Below are 27,912 nucleotides of genomic sequence, written 5' to 3' on the forward strand. Positions count from 1 at the left end.
AGAGACCCATGACAAATCTTTTCAGTCTCCTGAGGGGGAATAGGCTTTGTCGTGACTTCTTCTCAACTGCCTTGTTGTGTTTGGACCATGATAGTTTGTTGGTGATGTGGACACTAATGAACTTGAAGCTCTCAACCCGCTCCACTGCAGCCCCGTCGATTTGAATGGGGGTGTGTTTGTCCCTCATTTTCCTATAGTCCAAGATCAGCTCCTTTGTCTTGCTCACGTTGATGGAGAGGTTATTGTCCTGGCACCACACTGCCAGGTCTCTGACCTCCTCCTTATAGGCTGTCTCATCGTTGTCGGTGATCAGGCCAACCACTGTTGTGTTGTCAGCAAACTTAATGATGGTGTTGGAGTCGTGCTTTACCATACAGTCATGGGTGAACAGGGAGTACAGGAGGGGAATAAGCACTCACACCTGAGGGGCCCCCGTTTTGAGGATCAGCATGGCAGATGTGTTGTTGCCTACCCTTGCCATCTGGGGGGCAGCCAATCAGGAAGTCCAGGATCTAGTTGCAGAGGGTGGGGTTTAGTCCCAGGGTCCTTAGCTTAGTGATGAGCTTTGTGTGCACTATGGTGTTGAACGCTGACTACAGTCAATTAACTTTATTTATTATTATTTATTTTCTTAACCTTTATTTCGCTAGGCAAGTCAGTTAAGAATAAATTCTTATTTACAATGACAGCCTACAGCGAGCAAACCCAGACAATGCTGGGCCAATTGTGCGCTGCCCTATGGGAGTCCCAATCACAGCTGCTTGTGATACAGCCTGGATTCGAACCAGGGTGTCTGTAGTGACGCCTCTAGCACTGAGATGCAGTGCATTAGACTGCTACGCCACTCGGGAGCCCAACCATATAGGTGTTCCTTTTGTCCAGGTGGGAAAGGGCAGTGTGGAGTGCAATTGAGATTCTGTCATCTGTGGATCTGTTCAGGCGGTATGCGAATTGAGTGGGTCTAGGGTTTCCGGGATGTTGTTGATGTGAGCCATGACCAGCCTTTCAAAGCACTTCATGGCTACTGATGTGACTGCTACGGGGCGGTAGTCATTTAGGCAGGTTACCTTCACATTCTTGAGCATAGGGACTATGGTGGTCTGCCTGAAACATGTAGGTATTACAGACTCGGGCAGATAAAGGTTGAAAATGTCAGTGAAGACACTTGCCAGTTGGTTCGCGCATGCTTCGAGTACATGTCTTGGTAATCCGTCTGGCCCAGCGGCCTTGTGAATTTTGACCTGTTTAAAGCTCTTGCTCACATCGGCTACGGAGAACGTGATCACACAGTTATCTGGAACAGCTGGTGCTCTCATGTATGCTTCAGTGTTACTTGCCTCGAAGCGAGCATTAAAGGCATTTAGCCCATCTGGTAGGCTTGCGTCACTGGGCAGATCACGGCTGGGTTTCCCTTTGTAGTCCCTAATAGTTTGCAAGCCCTGCCACATCCGACGAGCGTCAGAGCCGGTGTAGTAGGATTCAAAATTAGTCCTGTATTGACGCTTGCCTGTTTGATGGTTCGTCTGAGGGCATAGCGGAATTTATTATAAGTGTCCGGGTTAGTGTCCCGCTCCTTGAAAGCGGCAGCTCTAGCCTTTAGCTCGGTGTGGATGTTACCTGTAATCCATGGCTTCTGGTTTGGATCTGTACGTACGGTCACTTTGGGGACTTGAGGAAGCTGGTGACTGAGGTGGTATACTCCACAATGCCATTGGATGAATCCTGGAACACACTTGTTTTCTCAATCTAAGTAATATAGATGTATGTATGAGCATACAGTATATTTCCATTCACAAAGATACACTGTGTAGTAATGAACATTTTAAGCAAAAACAATGCGCCAGAGTTACTGCAGGAGCTAGAATGCTTTTTAGACCACCACTACCATGCCCCGTTGGACATGAAACATGTCAAAGGCAGCAACTGCGCTTGCTCCGTCATATGCCCACCGCGCAAAAAGTAACAACCGTGGCCTTTTTCATCCAAAACCACTGGCGAAGGAGAGTCTTTCAGCACGGAGGCTATGGACGTGCCAGGGACTGCTGGAGTCTATCAACAAAAAGCTGGCGAAACTGGAGATGCTAGAGACAACCCAACAGAGCATCGCAGAACTGACACCTCGTTTGGAGTTCAGCCGAAAGGAAATAGACAAACTGAAGAAGGAGAATGAATCTTTGAAAGGTGCTGTACATAACATTCAGAATGCAGTTGAGACAATTCATCGGGTGAATAGAACACTGAAGGAGTCACTGCTTGATGTACAATCTCAAGGAATGTTTAGTGGATTCCTGAGACAGACAATATCTAACCAGATGATAATGTGAAGGAATTTATGACTGAAAAGCTGAAACTGCCCTCCAATGTTGTGGAGAATATCACCTTCTCCAGGGTGCATAGAATGGGGAAACCATTCAGAGCCATACCTCACGCAATTATTGTGCTCTTTAAACATATCAAACAGAAGGGAATGGTCAAAACCAGGGGCAGAGAATTAAAAGGAGCTAACTATGGGATGAATGACCACTTTCCCCATGACATAAACCAGAGACGCAATGTACTCTATCCTGTCATGCGAAAACACAGGGGGCCGGAGTGACAGAGATGCAATGGTTGTGGATAAACTGTACATACAGTTGAAGTCAGAAGTTTATATACACCTTAGCCAAATACATTTAAACTCAGTTTTTCACAATTCCTGACATTTAATCCTAGTAAAAATTCCGTCTTAGGTCAGTTAGGATCACCACTTTATTTTAAGAATGTGAAATGTCAGAATAATAGTAGAGAGAATGATTAATTTCAGCTTTTATTTATTTCATCACATTCCTAGTGGATCAGAAGTTTACATACACTCAATTAGTATTTGGTAGCATTGCCTTTAAATTGTTTAATTTGGGTCAAACATTTTGGGTAGCCTTCCACAAGCTTCCCACAATAAGTTGGGTGAATTTTGGCCCATTCCTCCTGACAGAGCTGGTGTAACTGAGTCAGGTTTGTAGGCCTCCTTGCTCACACACACTTTTTCAGTTCTGCACACACATTTTCTATAGGATTGAGGTCAGGGCTTTGTGATGGCCACTCCAATAGCTTGACTTTGCTGTCCTTAAGCCATTTTGCCACAACTTTGGAAGTATGCTTGGGGTCATTGTCCATTTGGAAGACCCATTTGCGACCAAACTTTAACTTCCTGACTGATGTCTTGAGATGTTGCTTCAATATATCCACATAATTTTCTTGCCTCATGATGCCATCTATTTTGTGAAGTGTACCAGTCCCTCCTGCAGCAAAGCACCCCCACAACATGATGCTGCCACCCCCGTACTTCACGGTTGGGATGGTGATCTTAAGCTTGCAAGCCTCCCCCTTTTTCCTCCAAACATAACAATGGTCATTATGGCCAAACAGTTTTAAAACAAATCATCAGACCAGAGGACATTTCTCCAAAAAGTATGATCTTTGTCCCCATGTGCAGTTTCAAACCGTAGTCTGGCTTTTTTATGGCGGTTTTTGAGCAGTGGCTTCTTCCTTGCTGAGCGGCCTGTTAGGTTATGTCGATATAGGACATGTTTTACTGTGGATATAGATACTTTTGTACCGGTTTTCTCTTCATCTTCACAAGGTCCTTTGCTGTTCTGGGATTGATTTGCACTTTTCGCACCAAAGTACGTTCATCCCTAGGAGACAGAACGCTTCTCCTTCCTGAGCAGTATGACGGCTGCGTGATCCCATGGTGTTTATGCTTGCATACTATTGTTTGTACAGATGAACATGGTACCTTCAGGCATTTGAAAATTGCTCCCAAGAATAAACCAGACGTGTGGAGGTCTACAATTTTTTTCTGAAGTCTTGGCTGATTTCTTTTGATTTTCCCATGATGTCAAGCAAAGAGGCACTGAGTTTGAAGGTAGGCCTTGAAATACATCCACAGGTACACCTCCAACTGACTCAAATTATGTCAATTAGCCTATCAGAAGTTTCTAAAGCCATGACATAATTTTCTGGAATTTTTCAAGCTGTTTAAAGGCACAGTCAACTTAGTGTATGTAAACTTCTGACCCACTGGAATTGTGATACAGTGAATATTAAGTGAAATAATCTGTCTGTAAACAATTGTTGGAAAAATTACTTGTGTTATGCACAAAATAGATGTCCTAACCGACTTGCCAAAACTATAGTTTGTCAACAAGAAATTTGTGGATTGGTTGAAAAACTTGTTTTAATGACTCCAACTTAAGTGTATGTAAACTTCCGACTTCAACTATATGCACGCACCACTTTTCCGTTTATTATTTTTTAGTTTTTTGAAATAAGTAATTTTTTCCATTTCACTTCACCAATTTAAACTATTTTGTGTATGTCCATTACATTAAATCCAAATAAAAATAGATTTAAATTACAGGTTGTAATGCAACAAAATAGGAAAAAAACGCCAAGGGGGAGGAATACTTTTGCCACAATAGTAATAATTTTACTTGTATTTTTTTTTAGACGAGCACCTTATAAACTGCATATGCCCCCAAAAAACTGTTGTTTTCACAAAAACAAAATCACTCATTATGGGGAAAATCAGGTTGTATGCGCTGTTGAAACTAACACAATTAAAAAATCACATGGAAACTGGAGGACAACCTACTTTAGACAACCAGCTACATTTTGGACTGATGCATTTTGATTTGGGGGTTTGCTAAAACGAAAAGAGAAACACAACACTTATTTGTCAATCACTCATATTGATATCACGTTGGAATCAATAACATTAGGGGGGGTCGGGTTACACATCCTGTTAAAACTAACCTTATTAAAAAAAACACAGAATCTGGGAATAATTTGTATATCACTGGTTAGAGGACAACCTGTAGAAGACAGCCAGCTACAGTTTGGATTGTTGCATTTTGTTTCAAGTGGGTCACCAATGTGGAAAGGTCAACGCAACACTTTTGTTAATCACTCATATCGATATCAATTTGAAATCAGTAGCGCACGGGCAAACGTTAAGAGGTGTATGCACTGTTTAAACAAACACTATTCAAAGGCCACAATGAATCTGAGAATAATTTACATATCAGTGGTTAGAAGAGAATTTGCTAGAAGACAGTCATCAAAATTCTAGAACAGTGGTTTCAAACTCATTCCAAGGAAGGCCAAGTGTCTGCGGGTTTTTGGTTTTTCCTTTCAATTAAGACCAAGACAACCAGGTGAGAGGAGTTCCTTAATAATTCGTTCTTTACTAACCCGCAGACTCTCGGCCTTAAGTGGAATGAGCTTGACACGTGTTCTAGAATGTCGGATGGAAGTTTTGGAAGGCTGCCAAAACAGGGAAAGAAACAAATCAGTTGCTTTGTTATTTAACTTCAACAAATCACGACCCGCCATAGGATATCAACAGTGACAAGGGTTGGTTGTTATTTGAGTGATAGTTTAACTCTCAAATCCATTAATTGGTGTGAGGCCAGCGTCTTTTATACAGGGAGCTTTCAAATTTTCCACGACATTTGAGTTAGAAAATGAAAGTAGACCACCAGTGCATACCATAAAATCAACAGTGCAAAACCAATGATATTGCTCTGTTTTAAGCAATCGATTTTGTGTCATTGTGTTGACTTTAAATGTGTATACTAACATCACTAATGAGGTAAAAAGGATGTGCAAATACCCTCAATTCAATGTGGTCAAAACGTGACGTTGTGTAATGTAGTAACACATTCTGTCCAAGTACAGGAAATTAGAGTAACAGGGTTGGTTATGTTTCCACTTGACACTGCAGAAATATGTATTAGATGTTTATGTATTCCCATTGGTTGGTTGAATTTACATATTAATATTATGACATTGGTCATACTTGCAGATAGGGGGGAGATCGCAAACTTAAATTCTTCCCAGTCTGATATTGACATTCAAGCGGTAGGTCATGTTCTGAAATACTGTATTCTATTTTTCATATTTACAATGTGTGCGAGTTCACTATGTACATGTCCTGATATACACTACTGTTCAAAAGTTTGGGGTCACTTAGAAATTTCCTTTTTTTCCATGAAAACATACATGAAATGAGTTGCAAAATGAATAGGAAATATAGTCAAGACGTTGACAAGGTTATCAATAATGATTTTTAATTGAAATAATAATTGTGTCCTTCAAACTTTGCTTTTGTCAAAGAATACTCCATTTGCAGCAATTACAGCCTTGCAGACCTTTGGCATTCTAGTTGTCAATTTGTTAAGGTAATCTGAAGAGATTTTACCCCATGCTTCCTGAAGCACCTCCCACAAATTGAATTGGCTTGATGGGCACTTCTTACGAACCATACGGTCAAGCTGCTCCCACAACAGCTCAATAGGGTTGAGATCCGGTGACTGTGCTGGCCATTCCATTAGACAGAACACCAGCTGACTGCTTCTTCCCTAATTAGTTCTTGCACAGTTTGGAGCTGTGCTTTGGGTCATTGTCCTGTTATAGGAGGAAATTGGCTCCAATTAAGCGCCGTCCACAGGGTATGGCATGACGTGGCAAAATGGAGTGATAGCCTTCCTTCCTCAAGATCCCTTTTACCCTGTACAAATCTCCCACTTTACCACCACCAAAGCACCAGCAGACCATCACATTGCCTCCACCATGCTTGACAGATGGTGTGAAGGGAGTAGTACACAGTTTTGTAAGAGATTTTCCATTTCTTGGCAATTTATCGCATGGAAGAGCCTTCATTTCTCAGAACAAGAATAGACTGACGAGTTTCAGAAGAAAGTTCTTTGTTTCTGGCCATTTTGAGCCTGTAATTGAACCCACAAATGCTGATGCTCCAGATACTCAACTAGCCTAAAGAAGGACAGTTTTATTGCTTCTTTAATCAACACAACAGTTTTCAGCTGTGCTAACATAATCACAAAAGGGTTTTCTAATGATCAATTAGCCTTTTAAAATTACAAACTTGGATTAGCTAACACAACGTGCCATTGGAACACAGGAGTGATGGTTGCTGATAATGGGCCTCTGTACACCTATGTAGATATTCCATTTTTTATTTTTTTTTATCTGCAGTTTCCAGCACAATAGTCATTTACAACATTAACAATTCTGATCAATTTGATGTTATTTTAAATGGACAAATAATGTCATTTTCTTTCAAAAACAAGGACATTTCTAAGTGACCACAAACTTTTGAACAGTACCTGTTAGATATTTGATGCATCCTGGGATGTGTTTTGTATGTTATTGCTGTAAGAGCGCGTTAGCGAGCATGCTCTAATTGTAATGGTCACATTAGCTCCCAGTTATTCCCATGTTAAAACAAACAAATCACGAACCTACAGCCATCAACATACTGCACATCTATTGTGCTTCCTTGTGTCTATCGTCAGGTACTTACATTTATTGTACTATTTTTTGTCATTGTTATAAACATTTCAATTTAGGCTGATAGTGTTCATACACTGAGCATACAAAACATTAAGAACACCTGCTCTTTCCACGACAGACTAACCAGGTGAAAGCTATGATCACAATATTTACATTCAGCTTTTTGATACCTTCTAATCTGGGAGCATGTAGCCCTTCACACTCATACCCGTATATATGGGTTGAAAATGGCATATTGGACACCAATAAGCACCGAAATTGGAACGTAGTGTACAGCAACATGCTATACATGATGGCAATTCACAGCATTGTGTGTTTTGACAGACAGACGTTCTGAACTTGAGCACCGCACGCAACAAGAAGTTGCCCCCATCCCTCCCGATAATTGGGTAACTTCTGCAATTTTTTGGTTGTCTGTTATGTCATCATACACTGGGTTGTTCTGAACACAATGAGCCTGTTCGTTTATTGGGAAGAAGATTTGCTGTGGCACACGCACCTGAATGTACTCATGACTCCTTTCTATGTGAACCGAAATTACAATCGGTTTCTCTGAATTGCCTTGTGAAAGCCTAACACTGTCAGATCATATAGGTTAAAAAAAAAAGAGTCATAAAAGTGCATTGAAATTGATTAGGATCTGTATACACTTGAGAGGTGTGTGGTCACTTGGAGACCAGTTAGTCCTCTCACCCTTGTCATTTTTGTCTTCCACAATTTTCCAGCAATAGTCTTATGTTACTGAATGCATCCAGAGTAGTTTCTGATTTCTTTATCAACAAATGCGGTGAAAAGTACAGTAAATGTAAAATACACATTTAAAATCAGTGTAATGTTTGGATTAAGACTTGTGTCTGGTGAACTGTTGTGTACTCACCTTTGGTCTAATAATATCCCCATTAACTCCAAAATCCTGGTTATGCATATGCTTTTCGCATATTGCTTTTCGTATTTTTCTGTAACAAACATGTACATTTAGCCCTATCCATGTAGACCATTTCCCACATGTGAAGGGTTTGCATGAATTAAGATGGGTTTCAATGCATTCTTACTTTAGCTGCTTCAATGCATTCTTACTTTAGCTGCTTCAATGATAACTATTTTTAAACTGTAAGCATTTAAAGATATTGTTTTTTAAATTATTATTAACCTTTATTTAACTAGGCAAGTCAGTTAAGAACAAATTCTTATTTTCAATGACAGCCTAATGGGTTAACTGCCTTGTTCAGAGGCAGAACAACAGATTTTTACCTTGTCAGCTCGGGGATTCGATCTTGCAACCTTTTGGTTACTAGTCCAACGCTCTAACCACTAGGCTACCTGCCACCCCCATCTTTTCTTGGAAGATATCTCAATTACATAAGCCTATCTCACTATGTTAACCTCTTCCACTACTATTAATAATAATACTTTCAGCCAGCTGAGCAAGCGCACAAAGTTTCTACTAAAACGTCCTTTTCTAGTTGACATTAGCTGTGTCCAATCAATCAATGTCTGGTTGTGTGGGAAGTGTTTGGCTGTGGGATCACCTAAGCCAGTGGAAGCATAGCTCTACAAAACTTAATTGTACAAAGCCTATTATTTGGTAGGGAATACTATGATCTACTATGTAGATCAGTGATTCTACACCTCACTTTGCTCAAGCTGATCCACTCCAATGGACTCAGAATTTGTCAAACTTTTTAAAATTAGGGGCATTTTAAGGGGAGAATCAATTAAACAAACCACAGGACATTATGCTTACAGGGTAAGGAAACCAATATGTGATTTTGTAATTTGGGTGAACTATCCAATGAAAGTAAGTATCAAATGCTGTCACACATCAACCAATTATACATTTATTTGAACAGCTTATCTATGAAACACATGCTGCATACACACTGTCCGTCCATATAGCGTGTATTGATCCATGCTTGATTATGTCAATTAAGATAACTCACATTGTAATGATCTAACCTTAGCCGTGGTAAGCGTTTTACAAACACTTCCATGAGTTGACTATTGGGAATGCAGTTAGTGCAGTCACGTTGTTGGCTCTACAGGCCAGTTGCTGGTTTGATCCCAGTGTAACCGATGTGAAATGGCTAGCTAGTTAGCGGTGCGCGCTAGTAGACGTCACCCGCTCTGAGACTTTGAAGTAGATGCTTCCCTTGCTCTGCAAAAGCTGGAGCTTTTATGGAGTGACCGGCGGTAACAATGCTTTGTGGGTGACAGTTGTTGGTGTGTTCAGAGGGTCCCTGGTTCAAGCAAGGAGAGGGACGGAAGCAACACTGTTACATTAATGCTGTTGACCCGGATCACTCAGTTGGGCTTTGTCCGGAGGAGGTCAAAGTGGGTTGAGTACAGCCAATGTAAAATTTGGCTAGCTAGTTAGCGGCGTGCACCAGTAGCGTTCAAATCGGTGAGGTCAGCTGCTCTGAGACCTTGAAGTAGTTGTTTCCCATGCTTTGCAAGGTCTGCAGCTTTTGTGGAACAATAGTTAATGATACTTTGGAGACAGTTGTTGATGTGTTCAGAGGGTCCCTGGTTTGAGCCCAAGTTTGGGCATGGAGAGGGACAGACAACACTGTTACACAAACTAGTCCCAATTTCACTCACAAAAAGTGTGGTCTACATTATACCTTGTGACCATGTAGTAAGTAAGTGGCACACTACGCTTTGGTGGTGCAGCACAAATCACCCCAACATCCATACAAACAGGCCAAAGTTCAACAAATGCACTTCACTTTTGATTCAAGGACAATTAATCTGAAAGTCTGAAACTTTATTCAACACTAAGATGCCTAACAACGTGAATTCTCTGATGCTTCTTAAGGTGACTGGACTGACTGAAAGTCTTGCCGCACTGTTGGCAGCCATACGGTCTTTCCCCAGTGTGGACCCTCTTGTGTTTCTGCAGGTTCCCAGCGTGACTGAAGCGTCTCCCACAGTGCAGGCAGCAGTAGGGTTTCTCCCCTGTGTGACAACGCTGGTGGATTCGAAGATTCCCGATCCGGCTGAACGTCTTCCCGCACAGGATGCAGCTGTGGCTCTCCTCACGCCTAAGCAGAGGCCTGTTTTGTCGCCTGGCGTCCTGGACCAACTCTGGGTGACATGTGAAGGGAAACGTGTCCACAAAGGTGTTTAGACCTTCTGCGTTGATGTAGTGCACTATGCCGTGCATTTCCGGGTTGTTCTGCATGGGTTCCGGGGCACTGTGATTATGTGTTGCGCTACTATTCGAGTCATCGCACTCAAAAAATGGGTTCTGGTCTGGGGTCTCTTGGGGGGCAGAGGAATAATCCAAGTGCTCAGGTTCGGTTTTGATTTCACCCGAGAACAGACCTGGGTGAGGAGGAGAGCTGGGATGGCTTAGGGGTAACATGTTGGAGGACATATGTCCTGTGTGCATGGAGTCTAGGTCGGCGTCACACAGAGAATGAGGCATGTATACAGTCAGGGCTGCCTCTGTCACCTGTGACAACCTCTCGGGAGGCGCTCCGCTACGCTCAGCTAACGTTAGTGTGACATTACACTCAGTCTCGGAGTCCTCCAAGTGGTCTAGCTCCAGTGAGTTGTTGTACTCCAGTCTCCTCCACGGTTTCTGGGCGAGCAATGGTTTGTCCTCGTGCTGTGTAGACTCGGGGTCCTGCTGCCTCGGCCAGGGGCTGCCCTCGCTTCCCTCATCCTGCTCGGCTTTACCTGAAATGGCTGTGGGAGCAGGGGCAGACTGTTGAGCTGCCAAAGACAAAGATGGTATCAGAAAACCACACCAAACTCCACAGAGGGTAACAATTGTTGATTGTATTCATTTGATCAGGCATATCACAACAATGTTTCTCATCTGTCCCCACAGGACTATCTAAACATCAGAATTAGACCTAGTTTCTGCTGCATGTGCTTGAAGAAAACTACCCCCAACAACTTGATAGCAGTCTCATCTGAGTAACCCAACAAAATAGACTCAGAGCAGAAAGAGTCAGGCCCTCGTTTTTACAGTCAACTAGGTCTATTACTTCAACAACAAGCATTGAATCTCACCTGTGTTCTCTCTCTTCATCTTTTCCTGGAGTTCCTGTAGTCTCCTCCTCAGACTCAAGTTCTCTCTCTGAGTTCTGGCTGTTTTCTCCTGGTACTCAGACACAGTCTCTTTCACCACCTCCAAAACCTCATGCACCGCAACCGTCAGCAGCTTCGCCACACGGGCGTTCAGACGCTCAATTTTCGACATGATTTACAAATTAGGTTACAGGACTACAAAGTACAGTGAATGATTCTGAGAACGTCCAAGTTTGTCATGTAAAAAGGCAGGGCAGGGCTTACTTTGAAGCCATCGATGACCGTCCAATGGTGGCTGTTGTAAGCTAACTAGCTGCTAAGGTTACAGATCTTAACACGCAGATGCTCTGACATGCTAACGTTAGCTTCCGACTACATCAATGCCTGTTTTGGCTCCGATGTTTCTTCTTCGTCGTCGTCTGAGCGATCAACGTGCAAGTTCAACATAAAATGTCTCACCTGTCTCCATTTGTGGATAACTGCTGAACTGTTTTGATGTAGCACAGGGCTCGTCACTTCCGCAAGTCACGTAAAGGGGCGGTTGCCAGAACGGACGCGCCCTCAAGTTCGTATTTCACTTTGACAGTGATTTTCATTTACATTACATGTAGCCCCAACAGTGGAATATATTTTATTAACACATACATGTAATAGTACGTACATTTTGTTTTGGAGAAAAATATTTGTTTATTCAAAATGACAAGAATTACACACATTCTAATCAAATGTAGAGGTTTACTAGTAGTAAATACCAAATAGGAAGATTCCCAGACCCACACCACCATTGTCAGGAATAATACAGTCATTTGTGGTCTTGGGCATTAATTCTACCAGTGAGATTTGACATTTTCAGCACCAATACCAGCTTTTCACAATATTGTCCACATCAGAAAACCCTAACAAAGATTATGAATTATTTCATAAACATAGTAAGCAATTCTCTCCTGTTAGATATTATCCTTTCACTTTCCTGAACATTTCCCCCATACACTTAATCTGACCAACTCTAAATGAACAGAATGTCATAGTTCTCAGTCAAAGATCCCTTATGTTCTCATACATTATGGCACTGATCCTAGGTGAGTGAGCTGGTGCTTCTTGAAATTACTAGAATGACTGAAGCGTTTCCCACACTGGGTACAGCCATACGGTCGCTCTCCAGTGTGGTACCGTTGGTGTATTTTTAGGTAGCCTGACTGACTGAAACGCTTTCCGCACACAGAACAACAGTATGGCTTCTCACCAGTGTGGACCCTCTTGTGTTTTTTAAAATCACCAGCGTGACTGAAGCACCGGCCACACAGAGGACAGCAGTAGCGCTTTTCACTACCGAGATGTCGCTGGAGTATTCTCAACCCTCCTGCTCCACCAAAAGATTTCCTAAACGGGAGGGTATTGTGCTGTTCCTCAAATCGGTCCAATGCCGATTCAGCATTGTTTCCCAATGCAAAAGATTCCCCTGAGCAATTTTGGTTTGGCTGGAAGTACACAAGTTCATAAGACTCTGAGTTAGGTTGAAGAGGGTCTCGATTGAGTTGGGTCTGGGGTAAAATGTGGCTTGAGCCTGCACAGTCATAAAAATGCTTTGGTGTTGAATATGTGACATATGCTTCCACTTCAGGTTCTGGTTTGATCTCCTCAAAAGTCAGCAGTGGTTGAGAGGCCTGAGGGGAATCGTTTGGGAAAAGTGAGTTTGAAACGGTGTGAGTGGAGTTCATATGACTCAATAGTCTTTCTGACAGCGCAGTATCAGTCACCAGAGTGTGGTGTTCCTTTACATGTGTATCATGTCCTATCTCAGATTTAAGATCCAACTCTCTGCTCTGTGTGGTCGTTTCTGGTCGTTCCTCGGGCAGCAAGCTCCTTGGGCCACACGCTGAGTGGAACGACCTGTTCTTCTTTTTCAAACTGATAGGAGGAAAGCCAAATGTTTGGGCTCCAAAGGGTTTTTCGCTGGTAAGTCCATCATGTGGCTCTGGAGAGAGAATCTCTGTCAACTCCTCTTCAGACGGGAAGAGTTCAGTGTCCTCCCCCAGGGAAAGTTCCTGCTTACAATTCTGCAGCTCAAGTTGGACAGTCACAGTCTGCACAGCACCTGTGAACATGAACAAGATGCATATTGGCTTATAGCAAGGTAATAGACAATTGACTGGGGGAGGGTAGCTGATGGTCATAAGCAATACCATTTTATTTGTCCATTGTGAAATGTAAGCGTGTCTTTCTGTATTTAGTTTGTTCTCAATCTCCTGGAGACCAAACAAGAAGCTAGCCCCTGGAGCTTGTTAGGGTTGGGTCATTCCATGCCATTTCAGCAAGAGATTGTATAACTGGCCTGCACAAAATACCCCATAATGTCAAAGTGTAATTATGTTTTTAGACATTTTTACAAATTCATAAAAAATGAAAAGCTGAAATCTTGAGTCAATTAGTATTCAACCCCTTTGTTATGGCAAGCCTAAATACATTCAGGAATATACAATTTGCTTAACAAGTAACATAAGTTGCTTGGACTCACTGTGTGCAATAATAGTCTAACATGATTTTTGAAAGACTACCTCATCTCTGTACCCCACACATACAGATAATTGTAAGGTCCCTTAGTCAATCAGTGAATTTCAAACACAGATTCAACCACAAAGAGCTGGGAGTTTTTCCAATGCCTCACAAAGAAAGGCACCTATTGGTAGATGGGTAAAAATTAAATAAAAAGTAGACATTGAATATCCCTTTGAACATGGTGAAGTTATTAATTACACTTTGGGATGGGCGTATCAATACAACCAGTCACTACAAAGACACAGGCGTCCTTCATAATTCAGATGCCGGAGAGGAATGAAACCGCTGAGGGATATCACCATGAGGCCAATGGTGATTTTAAAACAGTTACAGAGATTAATGGCTATGATGGGACAAAATTGAGGATGGATCAACAACATTGTAGTCACTCCACAATACTAACCTAAATGACAGAGTGAAAAGAAGGAAGCCTGTTCAGATTTTTTTATTATTATTCCAAAACATGCATCCTGTTTGCAATAAGGCACTAAAGTAGTACTACAAAAACAAAAGTGTGCAAAAAAATACCCAGAATACAAAAAGTGTTATGTTTGGGGCAAATCCAACACAAAACATCACAGAGTACCACTCTTCATATTTTCAAGCATGGTGGTGGCTAAATCATCAAATCAAATCCCAAATCAAATCATGTTATTTGTATGCTTGTCATTGGCAAGGACTAGGGAGTTTTTTGGGGGATAAAAAGAAACGGAATAAAAGCTAAGCACAGGCAAAATCCTAGAGGAAAACCTGGTTCAGTCTGCTTTCCAACAGACACTGGGAGACAAATTCAAACTTCAGCAGGACAATAACCTAAACACATGGCCAAATATATACTGGAGTTGCTTAACAAGACGACATTGAATGTTCCTGAGTGGCCTAGTTAATTTTTAAAAGAACAATGTGCAAATATTGTGCAATCCAGGTGTGCAAAGCTCTTAGACTTACACAGAAAGACTTAGAATCACCTTTGGCAGCAATTACAGCTCTAACATGTATTGACTCAGGGGTGTGAACACTTATCTAAATGAAATATTTCTGTATTTAATTTTGAAATAAATGTGCAAAATTTTTCTGAAAACATGCTTTCAAAAAAAGCATTTAATCCATTTTGAATTCAGGCTGTAACACAATGACTAGGTATCCCCCTTTCCCCAATGTGTAATAAGTCAAGGAGTGTGTGAATTCTTTCTGAAGGCACTGTAAAAAGTCAATAAATATAGTACCTAATATCCTATTTGGACCCAACTTTCTTCTAACAATGAGTAAGACATGAGGAATGCAAAGAAATGGTCAAAAGCCACCCACGGTCACACCACACCAATCACACCCCAAAAACAAGTATACAGTATCAGTTCTCTATGGCTGACAAATAGTATGGAGCTGCAGCTCGGAGTATTGTTTCTTCATTCTATGTAATGTATTCTCAGTGAATTTGGTGATGTTTTTTCCCCAATTCAGATAAATTAGTAATTGAAATTGTTAGGTTTATGTCCCATCCTACGTCCTGATATTTCCAGATTCTAACCACTAGATAGTGCTGTTTCTGCTATTATGTGATTTTTGTTAAATGGATAGTTCACCCAAATTACATATTGGTTTTATAACAGTATGACAGCAACCCTTGCTTTGGTTGTTTACCTGGCCACCATTTCAAATGCTAACTTTTTTGCATTTGTGGCACAAATCCAATGCAAGTAAATGGTACCAAAAGTTGAAGTCGGACATGTACATACACCTTAGCCAAATACATTTAAACTCAGTTTTTCACAATTCCTGACATTTAAGCCTAGTAAAAATTCCCTGTCTTAGGTCAGTTAGGATCACCACCTTATTTTAAGAATGTGAAATGTCAGAATAATAGTAGAGAGAATGATTTACTTCAGCTTTTATTTATTTCATCACATTCCCAGTGGGTCAGAAGTTTACATACACTCAATTAGTATTTGGTAGCATTGCCTATAAATTGTTTAACTGGGTCAAACGTTTCAGGTATCCTTCCACAACCTTCCCATAATAAGTTGGGTGAATTTTGGCCCATTCCTCCTGACAGAGCTGGTGTAACTGAGTCAGGTTTGGAGGCCTCCTTGCTCACACACGCTTTATCAGTTCTGCCCACACATTTTCTAAAGGGTTGAGGTCAGGGCTTTGTGATGGCCACTCCAATACCTTGACTTTGTTGTCCTTAAGCCATTTTGCAACATCTTTTGAAGTATGCTTGGGGTCATTGTTTATTTGGAAGACCCATTTGCGACCAAGCTTTAACTTCCTGACTGATGTCTTGAGATGTTGCTTCAATGTATCCACATAATTTTCCTACCTTATGATACCATCTATTTTGTTAAGTGCACCAGTCCCTCCTGCAGCAAAGCACCCCCACAACATGATGCTGCCAGCTCCGTGCTTCACGGTTGGGATGGTGTTCTTCGGCTTGGAAGCCTCCCCCTTTTTCCTCCAAACATAATGATGGTCATTATGGCCAAACAGTTACATTTTTGTTACATCAGACCAGAGAGTACAATAAAAAAAAAGTACAATCTTTGTCCCCATGTGCAGTTGCAAACCGTAGTCTGGCTTTTTTTAATGGTGGTTTTGGAGCAGTGGCTTCTTCCTTGCTGAGCGGCCTTTCAGGTTATGTCGATATAGGACTCGTTTTACTGTGGATATAGATACTTTTGTACCAGTTTCCTCCAGCATCTTCACAAGGTCTTTTGCTGTTGTTCTGGGATTGATTTGCACTTTCCGCACCAAAGTACGTTCATCTCTAGGAGACAAAACGTGTCTCCTTCCTGAGCGGTATGACGGCTGTGTGGTCCCATGGTGTATATACTTGCGTACTATTGTTTGTACAGATGAACGTGGTACCTTCAGGCGTTTGGAAATTGCTCCCAATGATGAGCCAGACTTGTGGAGGTCTACAATTGCTTTTCTGAAGTCTTGGCTGATTTCTTTTGATTTTCCCATGATGTCAAGCAAAGAGGCACTGAGTTTGAAGGTAGGCCTTGAAATACATCCACAGGTACACCTCTAATTGACTCAAATGATGTCAAATAGCCAATTAGAAGCTTCTAAAGCCATGACATCATTTTCTGGAATTTTCCAAGCTGTTTAAAAGGCACAGTCAACTTAGTGCACGTAAACTTCTGACCTACGGGAATTGTGATACAGTGAGTGAAATAATTGAAATAATAATAATTAAGTGAAATAATCTGTCTGTAAACAATTGTTGGAAAAATTACTTTTGTTATGCACAAAGTAGTAGATGTCCTAACTGACTTGCCAAAACTATAGTTTGTTAACAAGAAATTGTGGAGTGGTTGAAAAACCAGTTTTAATGACTCCAACATAAGCGTATGTAAACTTCCGACTTCAACTGTATATTCGCATTTTCACACATCATATCCAAATCATCTATAACTAACATCATTGAGTTACACAATCAAATTGTAGATACTTTTTTAGGATGATTAGGGTGTTAAGCGTAAAAATGCTAATATTAGGTACCATTGACTTGCATTAGATGTGCCACAAATGCTAAAAAGTTAGCATTTGAAACGTTTGACAACAAAACCAAAGCATGGATTTCTGTCACACATTGTCCATAGACTGCTTACGGGTTAAGGAAACCAACATCATTTTGAAATTTGGTGTAACTATCCCTTTAACATTGGGGGGGGGGGGGGGGGTCACAGCTATCCCCTAATTGCACCTAGTGGTCAGAACCTTGTAATATCAGGATGTAGGACGTGACATAAACCTAACAACTTCATACTATGTCAGACAGAGAGAACTGATACAATATACTAGTTCTTGGGGTGGGATTGGTGTGAGGTGTTGAGGGTCCATGGGTGACTTTTGACAATTTCTTTGGATTTCTTACTCATTGTAAAATAAAAAAGTCAAAATCAGATGCTAGGTATTATATTTATTGAATATTATATGAATCCTATAAATTTAAATGAACAATTTGGGTGCCATCAATTTGCTTAATTTCTAAGAGCTCAAAAGTATATTTAAACAAAATAATGTTGCAGGAATGCTAATATCTGTTTAACAACAGAAACAATTTCATAATCTGAGATGGTGTGTGTGTGTCAAAATCCTCTTGTGGCTTTGAGGTGGAAGACCTAGTTTAGAGTACAGTGCGCAAGGGAACATCGCCTAGCATACACTTTTACTACTCGGACTCACCTGTGTTCTCTCTCTTCATTTTATCCTGGAGTTCCTGCAGAATTTTCCTCAGACTCTCATTCTCTCTTTGAGTTCTGGCCGTGTTCTCCTGGTACTCTGACACAGTCTCTTTAACCACCTGCAGAACCTCATGCACCGCCACCGTCAGTAGCTTCGCCACACGGGCATTAAGACGCTCAATTTTAGACATCTTTCGAAGGCTTCCATCTGCTTAATAGATGAGGTGCAAAACTCTTACAAATCAGCACTAGAAATACACAGTTAAAACGTGGTGTAAAATGTATCACATGAATGAAACAATGCAACTGCTACATATGTTCTGTTCAAGCAACAATGTTGCAATAAATGGAGTGCAAGACTTCCAAGGCTAGGTTTTCATGCGAATATTCTAGAACGCGCATAAAGAAAATATGCCCATTTTCCCACCAAATGGATTTATTGCGGATTTTTTTAAATCAGTGCGTGATGACGTATTACACACAACATTTACATTTTCATGTACCGAATAAATATCTAAAGTTCAATGTGTTTCAATCGCATTTTCAACTCTACCGATAGTTTTGTCACAATAGCAAATGTACCTACTCTGGTCTTGGCACTTGCGCTCTATAGCCAACAGCTCGCAAATACAATGTGGGTAGGCTGTGCGGATTGTCTAGTCTACATGATGAGTTATTATGGATAAGAGCGATACTATTTGTATTTGTCAAGCATCGATCATCATGTCCCCAGACTAATACCCTCTTTATTAATTGAAAAGCAGCATCAAGCTCAACACCGTGCACTTTCACCACCATGTGAAGTTCACCGTAACTTATTTCATATGTATCTTAATAAAATGTATGGTTTCCCGAGTCGTACTAGTGTGAGGACCACACACCATATCATCGCGTGACTCCAAATGTACTTCGATATCATGGTTATATCAACATTTGCGCATAAAGGCGTTTCCACCGCCATTTCCATCATAATGAATTTTACCGACACAAAAAGATACAATGTCAAAAAAACAAAATATCTGTCGGCATTTATAACATTACACGAAAACTTCCACAGCGTTTTTTTTATACTAAGGGACTTTCCTCGCATAAAAACTGTGGATCGAAACGTGGTTAATGACAGATATTTACATTACATTTTCACGACGGATAACGTACAAGGATACATACGATTCATGGAACCTTACCCATTTGATTTCTCCTCTCACTCCTTCGAGCATGGAATCCGCCTGAAATGCAAGTTAATCAGAAACCGACTATTGTGCTAGGGTGTCCGCCAGATTCTTGATTCGATATCTCTAGACGGGGACATTTAACAACATATTAGAGAAAGATTGGACATAAACAACATTTGTCAGATCATCGTCTCGTCAGCAGCACAAATGAAATACTTCCGGATCATAAAATATAAAAATAAAAGTCCCTTTCGACATTCAAATCAAAATGTATTTCTCAAACGCGACGAATACAACAGGTGTAGACCTGACAGTGAAATGCTTACTTTACAGGCCCTTAACCAACAATGCAGTTAAGAAAAAGTAAAAAATAACAAATAATTAAATAGCAGCAGTAAAATAACAGTAGCGAACAGAGTCAATGTGTGGGGGCACAGGTTAGTCAAGGTAATTGAGGTAACATGTACATGTAGGTAGAGTTAAAAAGACTACAGTATGCATAGATAATAAACAGAGAGTAGCAGCAGAGTAAAGGGGGGGGGGGGACAATGCAAATAGTATGGGTAGCCATCTGATTAGATGTTCAGGAGTCTTATGGCTTGTGGGTAGAAACTGTTAAGAAGCCTTTTGGACCTAGACTTGGCGCTCCGGTACCACTTGCCGTGCAAGAGCAGATAGAACAGTCTATGACTAGGGTGGCTGGAGTCTTTAACAATTGACAATCTGACAATCTGACACCGCTTGGTATAGAGGTCCTGGATGACAGGAAGCTTGGCCCCAGTGATGTACTGGGCCGTATGCACCACCCTCTGTAGTGCCTTGTGGTCGGAGGCCGAGCAGTTGCCAAACCAGGCAGTGATGCAACCAGTTAGGCAGCTGTAGAACCTTTTGAGGATCTGAGGACCCATGCCAAATCTTTTCAGTCTCCTGCACTCTTCACGACTGTCTTGGTGTGTTTGGACCATGATAGTTTGTTGGTGATGTAGACACCAAGGAATTTAACGCTCTAAACCTGCTCCACTACAGCCCCGTCGATGAGAATGGTGCTCGGTCCTGTAGTCCACAATCATCTCCTTTGTCTTGATCACGTTGAGGGAGAGGTTGTTGTCCTGGCACCACACAGCCAGGTCTCTAACCTCCTCCCTATAGGCTGTCTCATCGTTGTCGGTGATCAGGCCTGCCACTGTTGTGTCATCTGCAAACTTAATGATGGTGTTGGAGTCGTGCCTGACCATGCAGTCATGAGTGCACAGGGAGTACAGGAGGGGACAGGGCACGCACCCGAGGGGCACCCGTGTCTAGGATCAGCGTGGCGGATGTGTTGTTACCTACCCTTACCACCTGGGGGCGGCCCGTCAGGAAGTCCAGGATCCAGTTGCAGAGGGAGGTGTTTAGTCCCAGGGTCCTAAGCTTTGTGATGAGTTTTGAGGGCACTATGGTGTTGAACGCTGAGCTGTAGCATTCTCACTTAGGTGTTCCTTTTGTCCAGGTGGGAAATGGCAGTGTGGAGTGCAACAGAGATTGCATCATCTGTGGATCTGTTAGGGCGGTATGCAAATTGGAATGGGTCTAGGGTTTCTTTCAAAGCACTTCATGGCTACAGACGTGAGTGCTACGGGTTGGTAGTCATTTAGGCAGGTTACCTTAGTGTTCTTTGGCACAGGGACTATGGTGGTCTGCTTGAAACATGTTGGTATTACAGACTCAGTCAGGGACAGATTGAAAATGTCAGTGAAGACACTTGCCAGTTGATCAGCGCATGCTCGGAGTACACGTCCTGGTAATCCGTCTGGCCCTGCGGCCTTGTGAATGTTGACCTGTTTAAAGGTCTTACATCGGCTACGGAGAGCGTGATCACACAATCGTCCGGAACGGCTGATGCTTTCATGCATGCTTCAGTGTTGCTTGGCTCGAAGCGAGCATAGAGGTAATTTAGCTCGTCTGGTAGGCTTGTGTCACTGGGCAGCTTGTGGCTATGCTTCCCTTTGTAGTCTGTAATAGTTTGCAAGCCCTGCCACATCCGACGAGCGTCGGAGCCGGTGTAGTACGATTCAATCTTAGTCCTGTATTGACGCTTTGCCTGTTTGATGGTTCATTGGAGGGCATAGCAGGATTTCTTATAAGCTTCCGGGTTAGAGTCCCGCTCCTTGAAAGCGACAGCTCTACCCTATAGCTCAGTGCGGATGTTGCCTGTATCCATGGCTTCTGGTTGGGGTATGTACATACAGCCACTGTGGGGACGACGTCATCGATGCACTTATTGATGAAGCCAGTGACTGATGTGGTGTATTCCTCAATGCCATCGGAAGAATCCCGGAACATATTTCAGTCTGCTAAAAAACAGTCCTGTAGCTTATCATCTAAGTCATCTGACTACTTCTTTATTGACCGAGTCACTGGTGCTTCCTGCTTTAGTTTTTGCTTGTAAGCAGGAATCAGGAGGATATAATTATGGTCAGACTTGCCAAATGGAGGGCGAGAGAGAGCTTAGTACACATCTCTGTGTGTGGAGTAAAGGTGGTCTAGAGTTTCTTTCCCTCTGGTTGCACATTGACCATGCTGGTAGAAATTATGTAAAATGGATTTAAGTTTCCCTGCATTAAAGTCCCCGGCCACTAGGAGCGCCGCATCTGGATGAGCGTTTTCCTGTTTGCTTATGGCCGTATTCAGCTCATTGAGTGCGGTCTTAGTGCTAGCATCAGTTTGTGGTGGTAAATAGACAGAAACGAAGAATATAGATGAAAACTCTCTTTGTAAATAGTGTGGTCTACAGCTTATCATGAGATACTCTACCTCAGGTGAGCAAAACCTCGAGACCTTCTTACTATTAGATGTCGTGCACCAGCTGTTGTTTACAAATTTAAACAGACCGCCAACTCTTGTCTTACCAGAGGTAGCTTTTCTATCTTGCCGATGCAGTGTAAAACCCGCCAGCTGTATGTTATTCATGTCGTCGTTCAGCCACGACTCGGTGAAACTTAAGATACTACCGTTTTTAAAGTCCCGTAGGTAAGATATATACGTGATCGTAGTTCGTCTATTTTGTTATCCAATGATTGTACGTTGACTAATAGGACTGATGGTAAAGGCAGTCTAAACATAAAAAATGATTACAATTTGTTCATATTTAAGTGACATTTGCATTAAATGTGGGTTTAAAACATGTCTGATGGTCAAATAAATGGTCTATAAGCAAAAATGTATTCCATATAGAGTGATTTGCATTGTGGAATGGGTGGAGTAAAAGGCCAGCAACACTGTATTATTCAGAGCCACATGAAATGACACCATATATACATTCTACAGACACTACTGAGCACAGGAGGCTGGTGGCATCTTAATTGGGGAGGACAGGCTCGTGGTAATGGCTGGAGCAGAATAGTATAAAATACAGCAAACACTTGGTTTCCATTTGTTTGATGACATTCCATTCGCTCCGTTACAGACATTATTATGAGCCGTCCTCCCCTGAGCACCCTCCACTGCTACTGAGTATTCCTTACAATGCTTTTACTGTGGCACCCAGAATACTTTTCGCTCTATAAGCCAATAAGTATACCATATAGTGATTCACATTGTGACCAATGGAATGGCTGGAGTAAAAGGCCAACAACACTCAGTATTATTCAGAGCCCCATAAAATAACACAATATACAGTACCAGTCAAAAGATTGGACACAGCTACTCCTTCCGGGGTTTTTCTTTATTTGTACTATTTTCTACATTGTAGAATAGTGAAGACTTCAAAACTATGACATAACACATATGAAATCATGTAGTAACCAAAAAAGTGTTAAAGAAATCAAAATATATTTTATATTTGAGATTCTTCAAAGTAGCCACCCTTTGCCTTGATGACAGCTTTGCACACTCTTAGCATTCTCTCAACCAGCTTCATGAGGTAGTCACCTGGAATGCATTTCAATTAACAGGTGTGCCTTGTTAACCTTTTCACAGGTACCAACACACGAGTCTGTTCATTCTACAGTGGTCCCTGTAGAGTATGACCAAACCGGTGTGATTAGAACGGGTATTTAGAACGTCCAGTTTCAAATGACGCCACAATCAGCATTTGAGCTGGCCACACTGTTTTTTCAGAAACATTTTGCACAAACACAGTCCTTACAAAGTTATGTCCAGAATGTGAGCAGTTCATTTTTGGATGCAAAGGTTTACACATTCACAGCAGTAGCTACAGCATAACACAATCATCCAAACCCGAGTAATGTAGGCTACATTTGTCCTAGCACTAACTGAGGAAAGATTGACATAACACAAGCGGTCATATTTTTATAACTCTCGGCTGACAGAAACTACAATATGAATTATCTAATAGCAATTGCTATTTAAATTAATGACATCATGGGTGAGCTCACCATTGATCGAAATAATTGAGTAAAACACTAGAAATCGAAAGTAATCAGATGGGTAGTTTGTGCGCGCCGCAATGCTTGTTTTTGTCCCATCAACCAAAGATAATAAGAGGAGACAAGATGAGTTTGGTCTGGTTGTAGTATGCATGTTGAAGGGGGTGTGTCATATACGATCATCCACTTCCCTTCATTCACTTCCGAAAGTTTACCCGAAAGATGAGTGAACCATTCCTTCACCTCATTATAACATCTTTGGTCTGGCATATTACGTAACACCCAGAATGCATTGTATAATGTCAACAAACATGGCACCACACATAGCTGGCAAATAGCTTAGCTCATTATAATCAGTACAACCTTCAAAAAAGTATTTTACACACATCATAGGTGTCCATTACAATATATGCAATAATCGGAATGCATCATTTGTCACCAGTAATTGAAAACATAGGAATAAAACTGTAATACATTATTCTCCATACATACATACTGTATGCGCCTACAGTAGAAACGACAACATGATATACAGAAAATAAGGAACTTACTTTGATAGGAACGCACACATGTCCAAAGTTATTATGTGTAAGGAAAACAACAAGGAAGGCAAAGCGAGCACCAGCAAGAAAATTTTCAAATTCTTGCAAGACTGCGCAAATATTTCAATACTTGATCTGCGCAAACATGAGTGAAGTGTGGTGGCTTCTCCTGGAAGAGAGAAGTTTACTGGCTTGGTAAGGCTTCAAACATACATTGTCCGCAACGCTGAAATGGACTACTTCTATATGAATTAATGAGGAGGCAGAACACACCTCAATTCAAACTGTTGTTAGAAAATACAACTTGATAGAAAATAATTAGAAATTGACAAGTTGAAACATAGCCTATAGATAATTAGCAGGTAGTGCGTGTTAACTGTCCTGTTGCGTAATCATCACATTTTGGAACAGTGAGTGCATTCTGACATCACGTGCATAAAACAACTCACGCTGGGGCGACCATTAGAAATATTTGGAACTCACGTGTGAAAAGGTTAAAAGTTTATTTGTGAAATGTCTTTCCTTCTTAATGCGTTTGAGTCAATCAATTGTGTTGTGACAAGGTAGGGGTAGGGGACCAAGTCCATATTATGGCAAGAACAGCTCAAATAAGCAAAGAGTAATGACAGTGACATGAAGGTCAGTCAATACGGAAAATTTCAAGAACTTTGACATTTTCTTCAAGTGCAGTCGCAAAAACCATCAAGTGCTATGATGAAACTGGCTCTCATGAGGACCGCCACAGCAAAGGAAGACCCAGAGTTACCTCTGCTGCAGAGGATACGTTCATTAGAGTTAAACTGCACCTCAGATTGCAGCCCAAATAAATGCTTCACAGTGTTCAAGTAACAGACACATGTCAACATCAACTGTTCAGAGGAGACAGCGTGAATCAGGCCTTCATAGTCGCATTGCTGCAAAGAAACCACTACTAATGGACACCAATAACAAGAAGAAACTGTCTTGGGCCAAGAAACACAAGCAATGGACATTAGACCGGTGGAAATCTGTCCTCTAGGCAGAGGTCCTCTGTCCAGTGTCTGTGTTCTTTTGACCCATCTTAATCTTTTATTTTATTGGCCAGTCTGAGATATGGCTTTTTATTTGCAACTCTGCCTAGAAGGCCAGCATCCTGGAGTCGCCTCTTCACTATTGACGTTGAGACTGGTGTTTTGCATGTACTATTTAATGAATCTGCCAGTTGAGGACTTGTGAGGCGTCTTTCTCAAACTAGACACTCTAATGTACTTGTCCTCTTGCTCAGTTGTGCACCGGGGCCTCCCACTCTTTCTATTCTGGTTAGAGACAGTTTAAGCTGTTTTGTGAAGGGAGTAGTACACGTCGTTGTACGAGATCTTCAGTTTCTTGGCAATTTCTCGCACTGAATAGTTTTCATTTCTCAGAATAAGAATAGACTGACGAGTTTCTTGAAAGAAAGTCTTTGTTTCTGACCATTTTGAGCCTGTAATGGAACCCACAAATGCTGATGCTCCAGATACTCAACTAGTCTAAAGAAGGCCAGTTTTATTGCTTCTTTAATCAGAACTAAAGTTTTCAGCTGTGCTAACATAATTGCAAAAGGGTTTTCTAATGATCAATTAGCCTTTTAAAATTATAAACTTGGATTAGCTAACACAACATGCCATTGGAAATCAGGAGTGATGCTGCTGATAATGGGCCTCTACACAGGCGTACTGTGTAGACATTCCATTAAAAAATCTGCCGTTTCCAGCTACAATAGTCATTTACAACATTAACAACGTCTACACTGTATTTCTGATCAATTTGATGGTATTTTAATGGACAAAACATTTTGCTTTTCTTTCTAAAACAAGGACATTTGTAAGTGACCCCAAACTTTTGAACGGTAGTGTATGTCCCCATTAACAGTAAAACATAATCAAAAGCTATTTCTTTCACATACTTGCTTTGCTGTTTCGTGTTCATTTGTTCAGTCTCAACCAGGATTTCATCATATATGTCAAGCAGTGAAGTTACAGCTCTGTCTGTCCGTGGCCTCTCTTCCTCGGTGCGCACTGTCACTGTGTCCGTTTCCCTCTTATCCAGCTGTGTCTAACATTTCACGTAAACCCTGTTTGTCTGCATCGAAGTAGCGGTCCTTGTACCTAGCATTGAGCATGGTGGCGACACAGTAAAGAGGCTCAGAAAGAATACCACCAAATCGCCTGTTCACTGCTTCTTGTAGAGTACTTTTGCTTTAACCCCACGGTCTGTGTCGGCAGTTTTGTGGAGCAGGCGTTTCAATGCTACGACAGAGGATATCACGTCTGCTGCAGACGCAGTTGATTATCTTATTTCTCACGTCAGTTGTTCGAATGGAGCTAGGAGTATGTTCATGTTTCCAAGTTTCAAACATGTTCTCAAATGCCATTGAAATGGCAGCAGCGGTATGAGAACCTGCACATTCTTGAGCATACAATACGGCTTTCCTCAGTACGAAATCCTCTTCGACCCACTGTGCTGTCAGACTCAGCATGCTCATGGGGCTGACATCGTTGGTCCAAATGTCAGTCGTGAATCTAATAGCAGTGACGCGCATAGCAAGTAGCTCAGGGATGTGCGTTTCAACAATACTGTGTAACTCCGGTAGGGCAACATCTGAAAAATAGCGCCTACTTGGTAGTGTGTACCGGTGCTCGAGGTGCTCGACCAAACGGAGAAAGCTAACATCATCCATGACAGAGAACTGTTGACTGCCAAGGGCAATGAATTACATTATCTTGGCTTTAAGGGATTTCACCTTTGAGTTGTCTGGCTGAAATTTTCTTACTCTTTCAAATGACTGCTCAACCTGAACTTGGTTAGTTGTTGGAAGTGTGCGCTTAGTATTTTTCTGCTTTTGTTCTCTGTAGCGCGGTATTTTTCGTGGCGTCATTACGTCATCTACCTACATTATATAGGTATGCACGTCAGCTTTGACATCGGTTTTGCACATCAGCATTAAACTAGACATCGGGCTGATGCCAATGTTAGCATTTTTAGCTAATATCAGCCGATTCCGATATGCTTACTTATATATCGTGCATCCCTAGTGTTATTTCATAGTTTTGATGTCTTTACTATTATTCTACAATATACACAATAGCAAAAATTAAGAAAAACCCTTGAATGAGTAGGTGTGTAAAAACGTTTTAATGGTACTGTATACATTCTACAGACCCTACTGAGTATTCCAAACCCAACTTTTACATTACATTGGCAAAAATAATAGTTTTGTCTCTATAAGCCACTATGCAATTTACAGGCCTAAAGTGTATTGCATTGGGACCAATGAAATGGGTGGAGTAGAAAGGGCTGCTGGGTATTTATACCACAGTCATCCAAGAAATAACACCATATTGTGACTGCGTTCCAAAAAAAGGACACACCCTCCTCCACTTACCCTGGCCTTATGCCCTTGGGGGAATCCCCGTCACCATCTTGGCCGTCGGTCCAAATGATTAGCCAAACAAAATAACTTCACAACGTAAACCCATCAGCCCTCGTTTTTGATCAAATATCGTATTACCATAGACTTTTATTTTTAAAGAAAAATTGAAAACTGGAACACTTAATGTTGCTGTAGGGACACTAATGTTGCTGCCTTGACGCCAATCGTCTTTATGCTGCTACATTGTAGCAAAAAGCCAATGTTTTACTGCCACCTACTGAGTTGGAGATTTAGAGCAGG

General features: G+C 41.5%; 2 protein-coding genes across 5 annotated transcripts; both read right to left on the bottom strand.

The window, feature by feature from the left end:
- Window positions 1-8,639: 8,639 nt before the first annotated feature.
- On the bottom strand, window positions 8,640-11,901 carry LOC120046387 (zinc finger protein 24-like). Of its 2 annotated transcripts, none has more exons than XM_038991577.1 (2): window positions 11,374-11,901; window positions 8,640-11,043 (listed from the first exon to the last, which is right to left on the bottom strand). In XM_038991577.1, the coding sequence occupies exons 1-2, from the start codon at window positions 11,561-11,563 to the stop codon at window positions 10,118-10,120; spliced, it is 1,116 nt and encodes a 371-aa protein (XP_038847505.1). In that variant the 5' UTR covers window positions 11,564-11,901; the 3' UTR covers window positions 8,640-10,117. The 2 variants fall into 2 exon arrangements, with proteins under 2 accessions (XP_038847505.1, XP_038847504.1); XM_038991576.1 differs by having other exon boundaries at window positions 8,641-11,070.
- Window positions 11,902-12,009: 108 nt separating this feature from the next.
- Window positions 12,010-19,529, bottom strand: LOC120046386 (zinc finger and SCAN domain-containing protein 2-like). Of its 3 annotated transcripts, none has more exons than XM_038991573.1 (3): window positions 19,325-19,529; window positions 18,139-18,348; window positions 12,010-13,486 (listed from the first exon to the last, which is right to left on the bottom strand). In XM_038991573.1, exons 1-3 carry the CDS (start codon window positions 19,326-19,328, stop codon window positions 12,453-12,455), a joined length of 1,248 nt encoding a protein of 415 aa, XP_038847501.1. In that variant the 5' UTR covers window positions 19,329-19,529; the 3' UTR covers window positions 12,010-12,452. The 3 variants fall into 3 exon arrangements, with proteins under 3 accessions (XP_038847501.1, XP_038847503.1, XP_038847502.1); XM_038991575.1 differs by lacking the exon at window positions 19,325-19,529 and adding an exon at window positions 18,724-19,303 and having other exon boundaries at window positions 18,139-18,345; XM_038991574.1 differs by having other exon boundaries at window positions 12,011-13,486; window positions 18,139-18,345.
- Window positions 19,530-27,912: the final 8,383 nt, after the last annotated feature.

This window comes from Salvelinus namaycush, chromosome 4, assembly GCF_016432855.1.
Source record: "Salvelinus namaycush isolate Seneca chromosome 4, SaNama_1.0, whole genome shotgun sequence".
NCBI lineage: Eukaryota > Metazoa > Chordata > Actinopteri > Salmoniformes > Salmonidae > Salvelinus > Salvelinus namaycush.

Bases quoted from the DNA above. Each gene is read 5' to 3' on its own strand.
- LOC120046387 (XM_038991576.1), bottom strand. From the start codon at position 11,563: ATGTCGAAAATTGAGCGTCTGAACGCCCGTGTGGCGAAGCTGCTGACG. The intron at 11,071-11,373 runs GTGAGATTCAAT...TGTCTTTGGCAG, and splicing joins GATGAAGAGAGAGAACACAG to CTCAACAGTCTGCCCCTGCT.
- LOC120046386 (XM_038991573.1), bottom strand. The intron at 13,487-18,138 runs GTGAGTCCGAGT...TCATGTTCACAG, and splicing joins AATGAAGAGAGAGAACACAG to GTGCTGTGCAGACTGTGACT.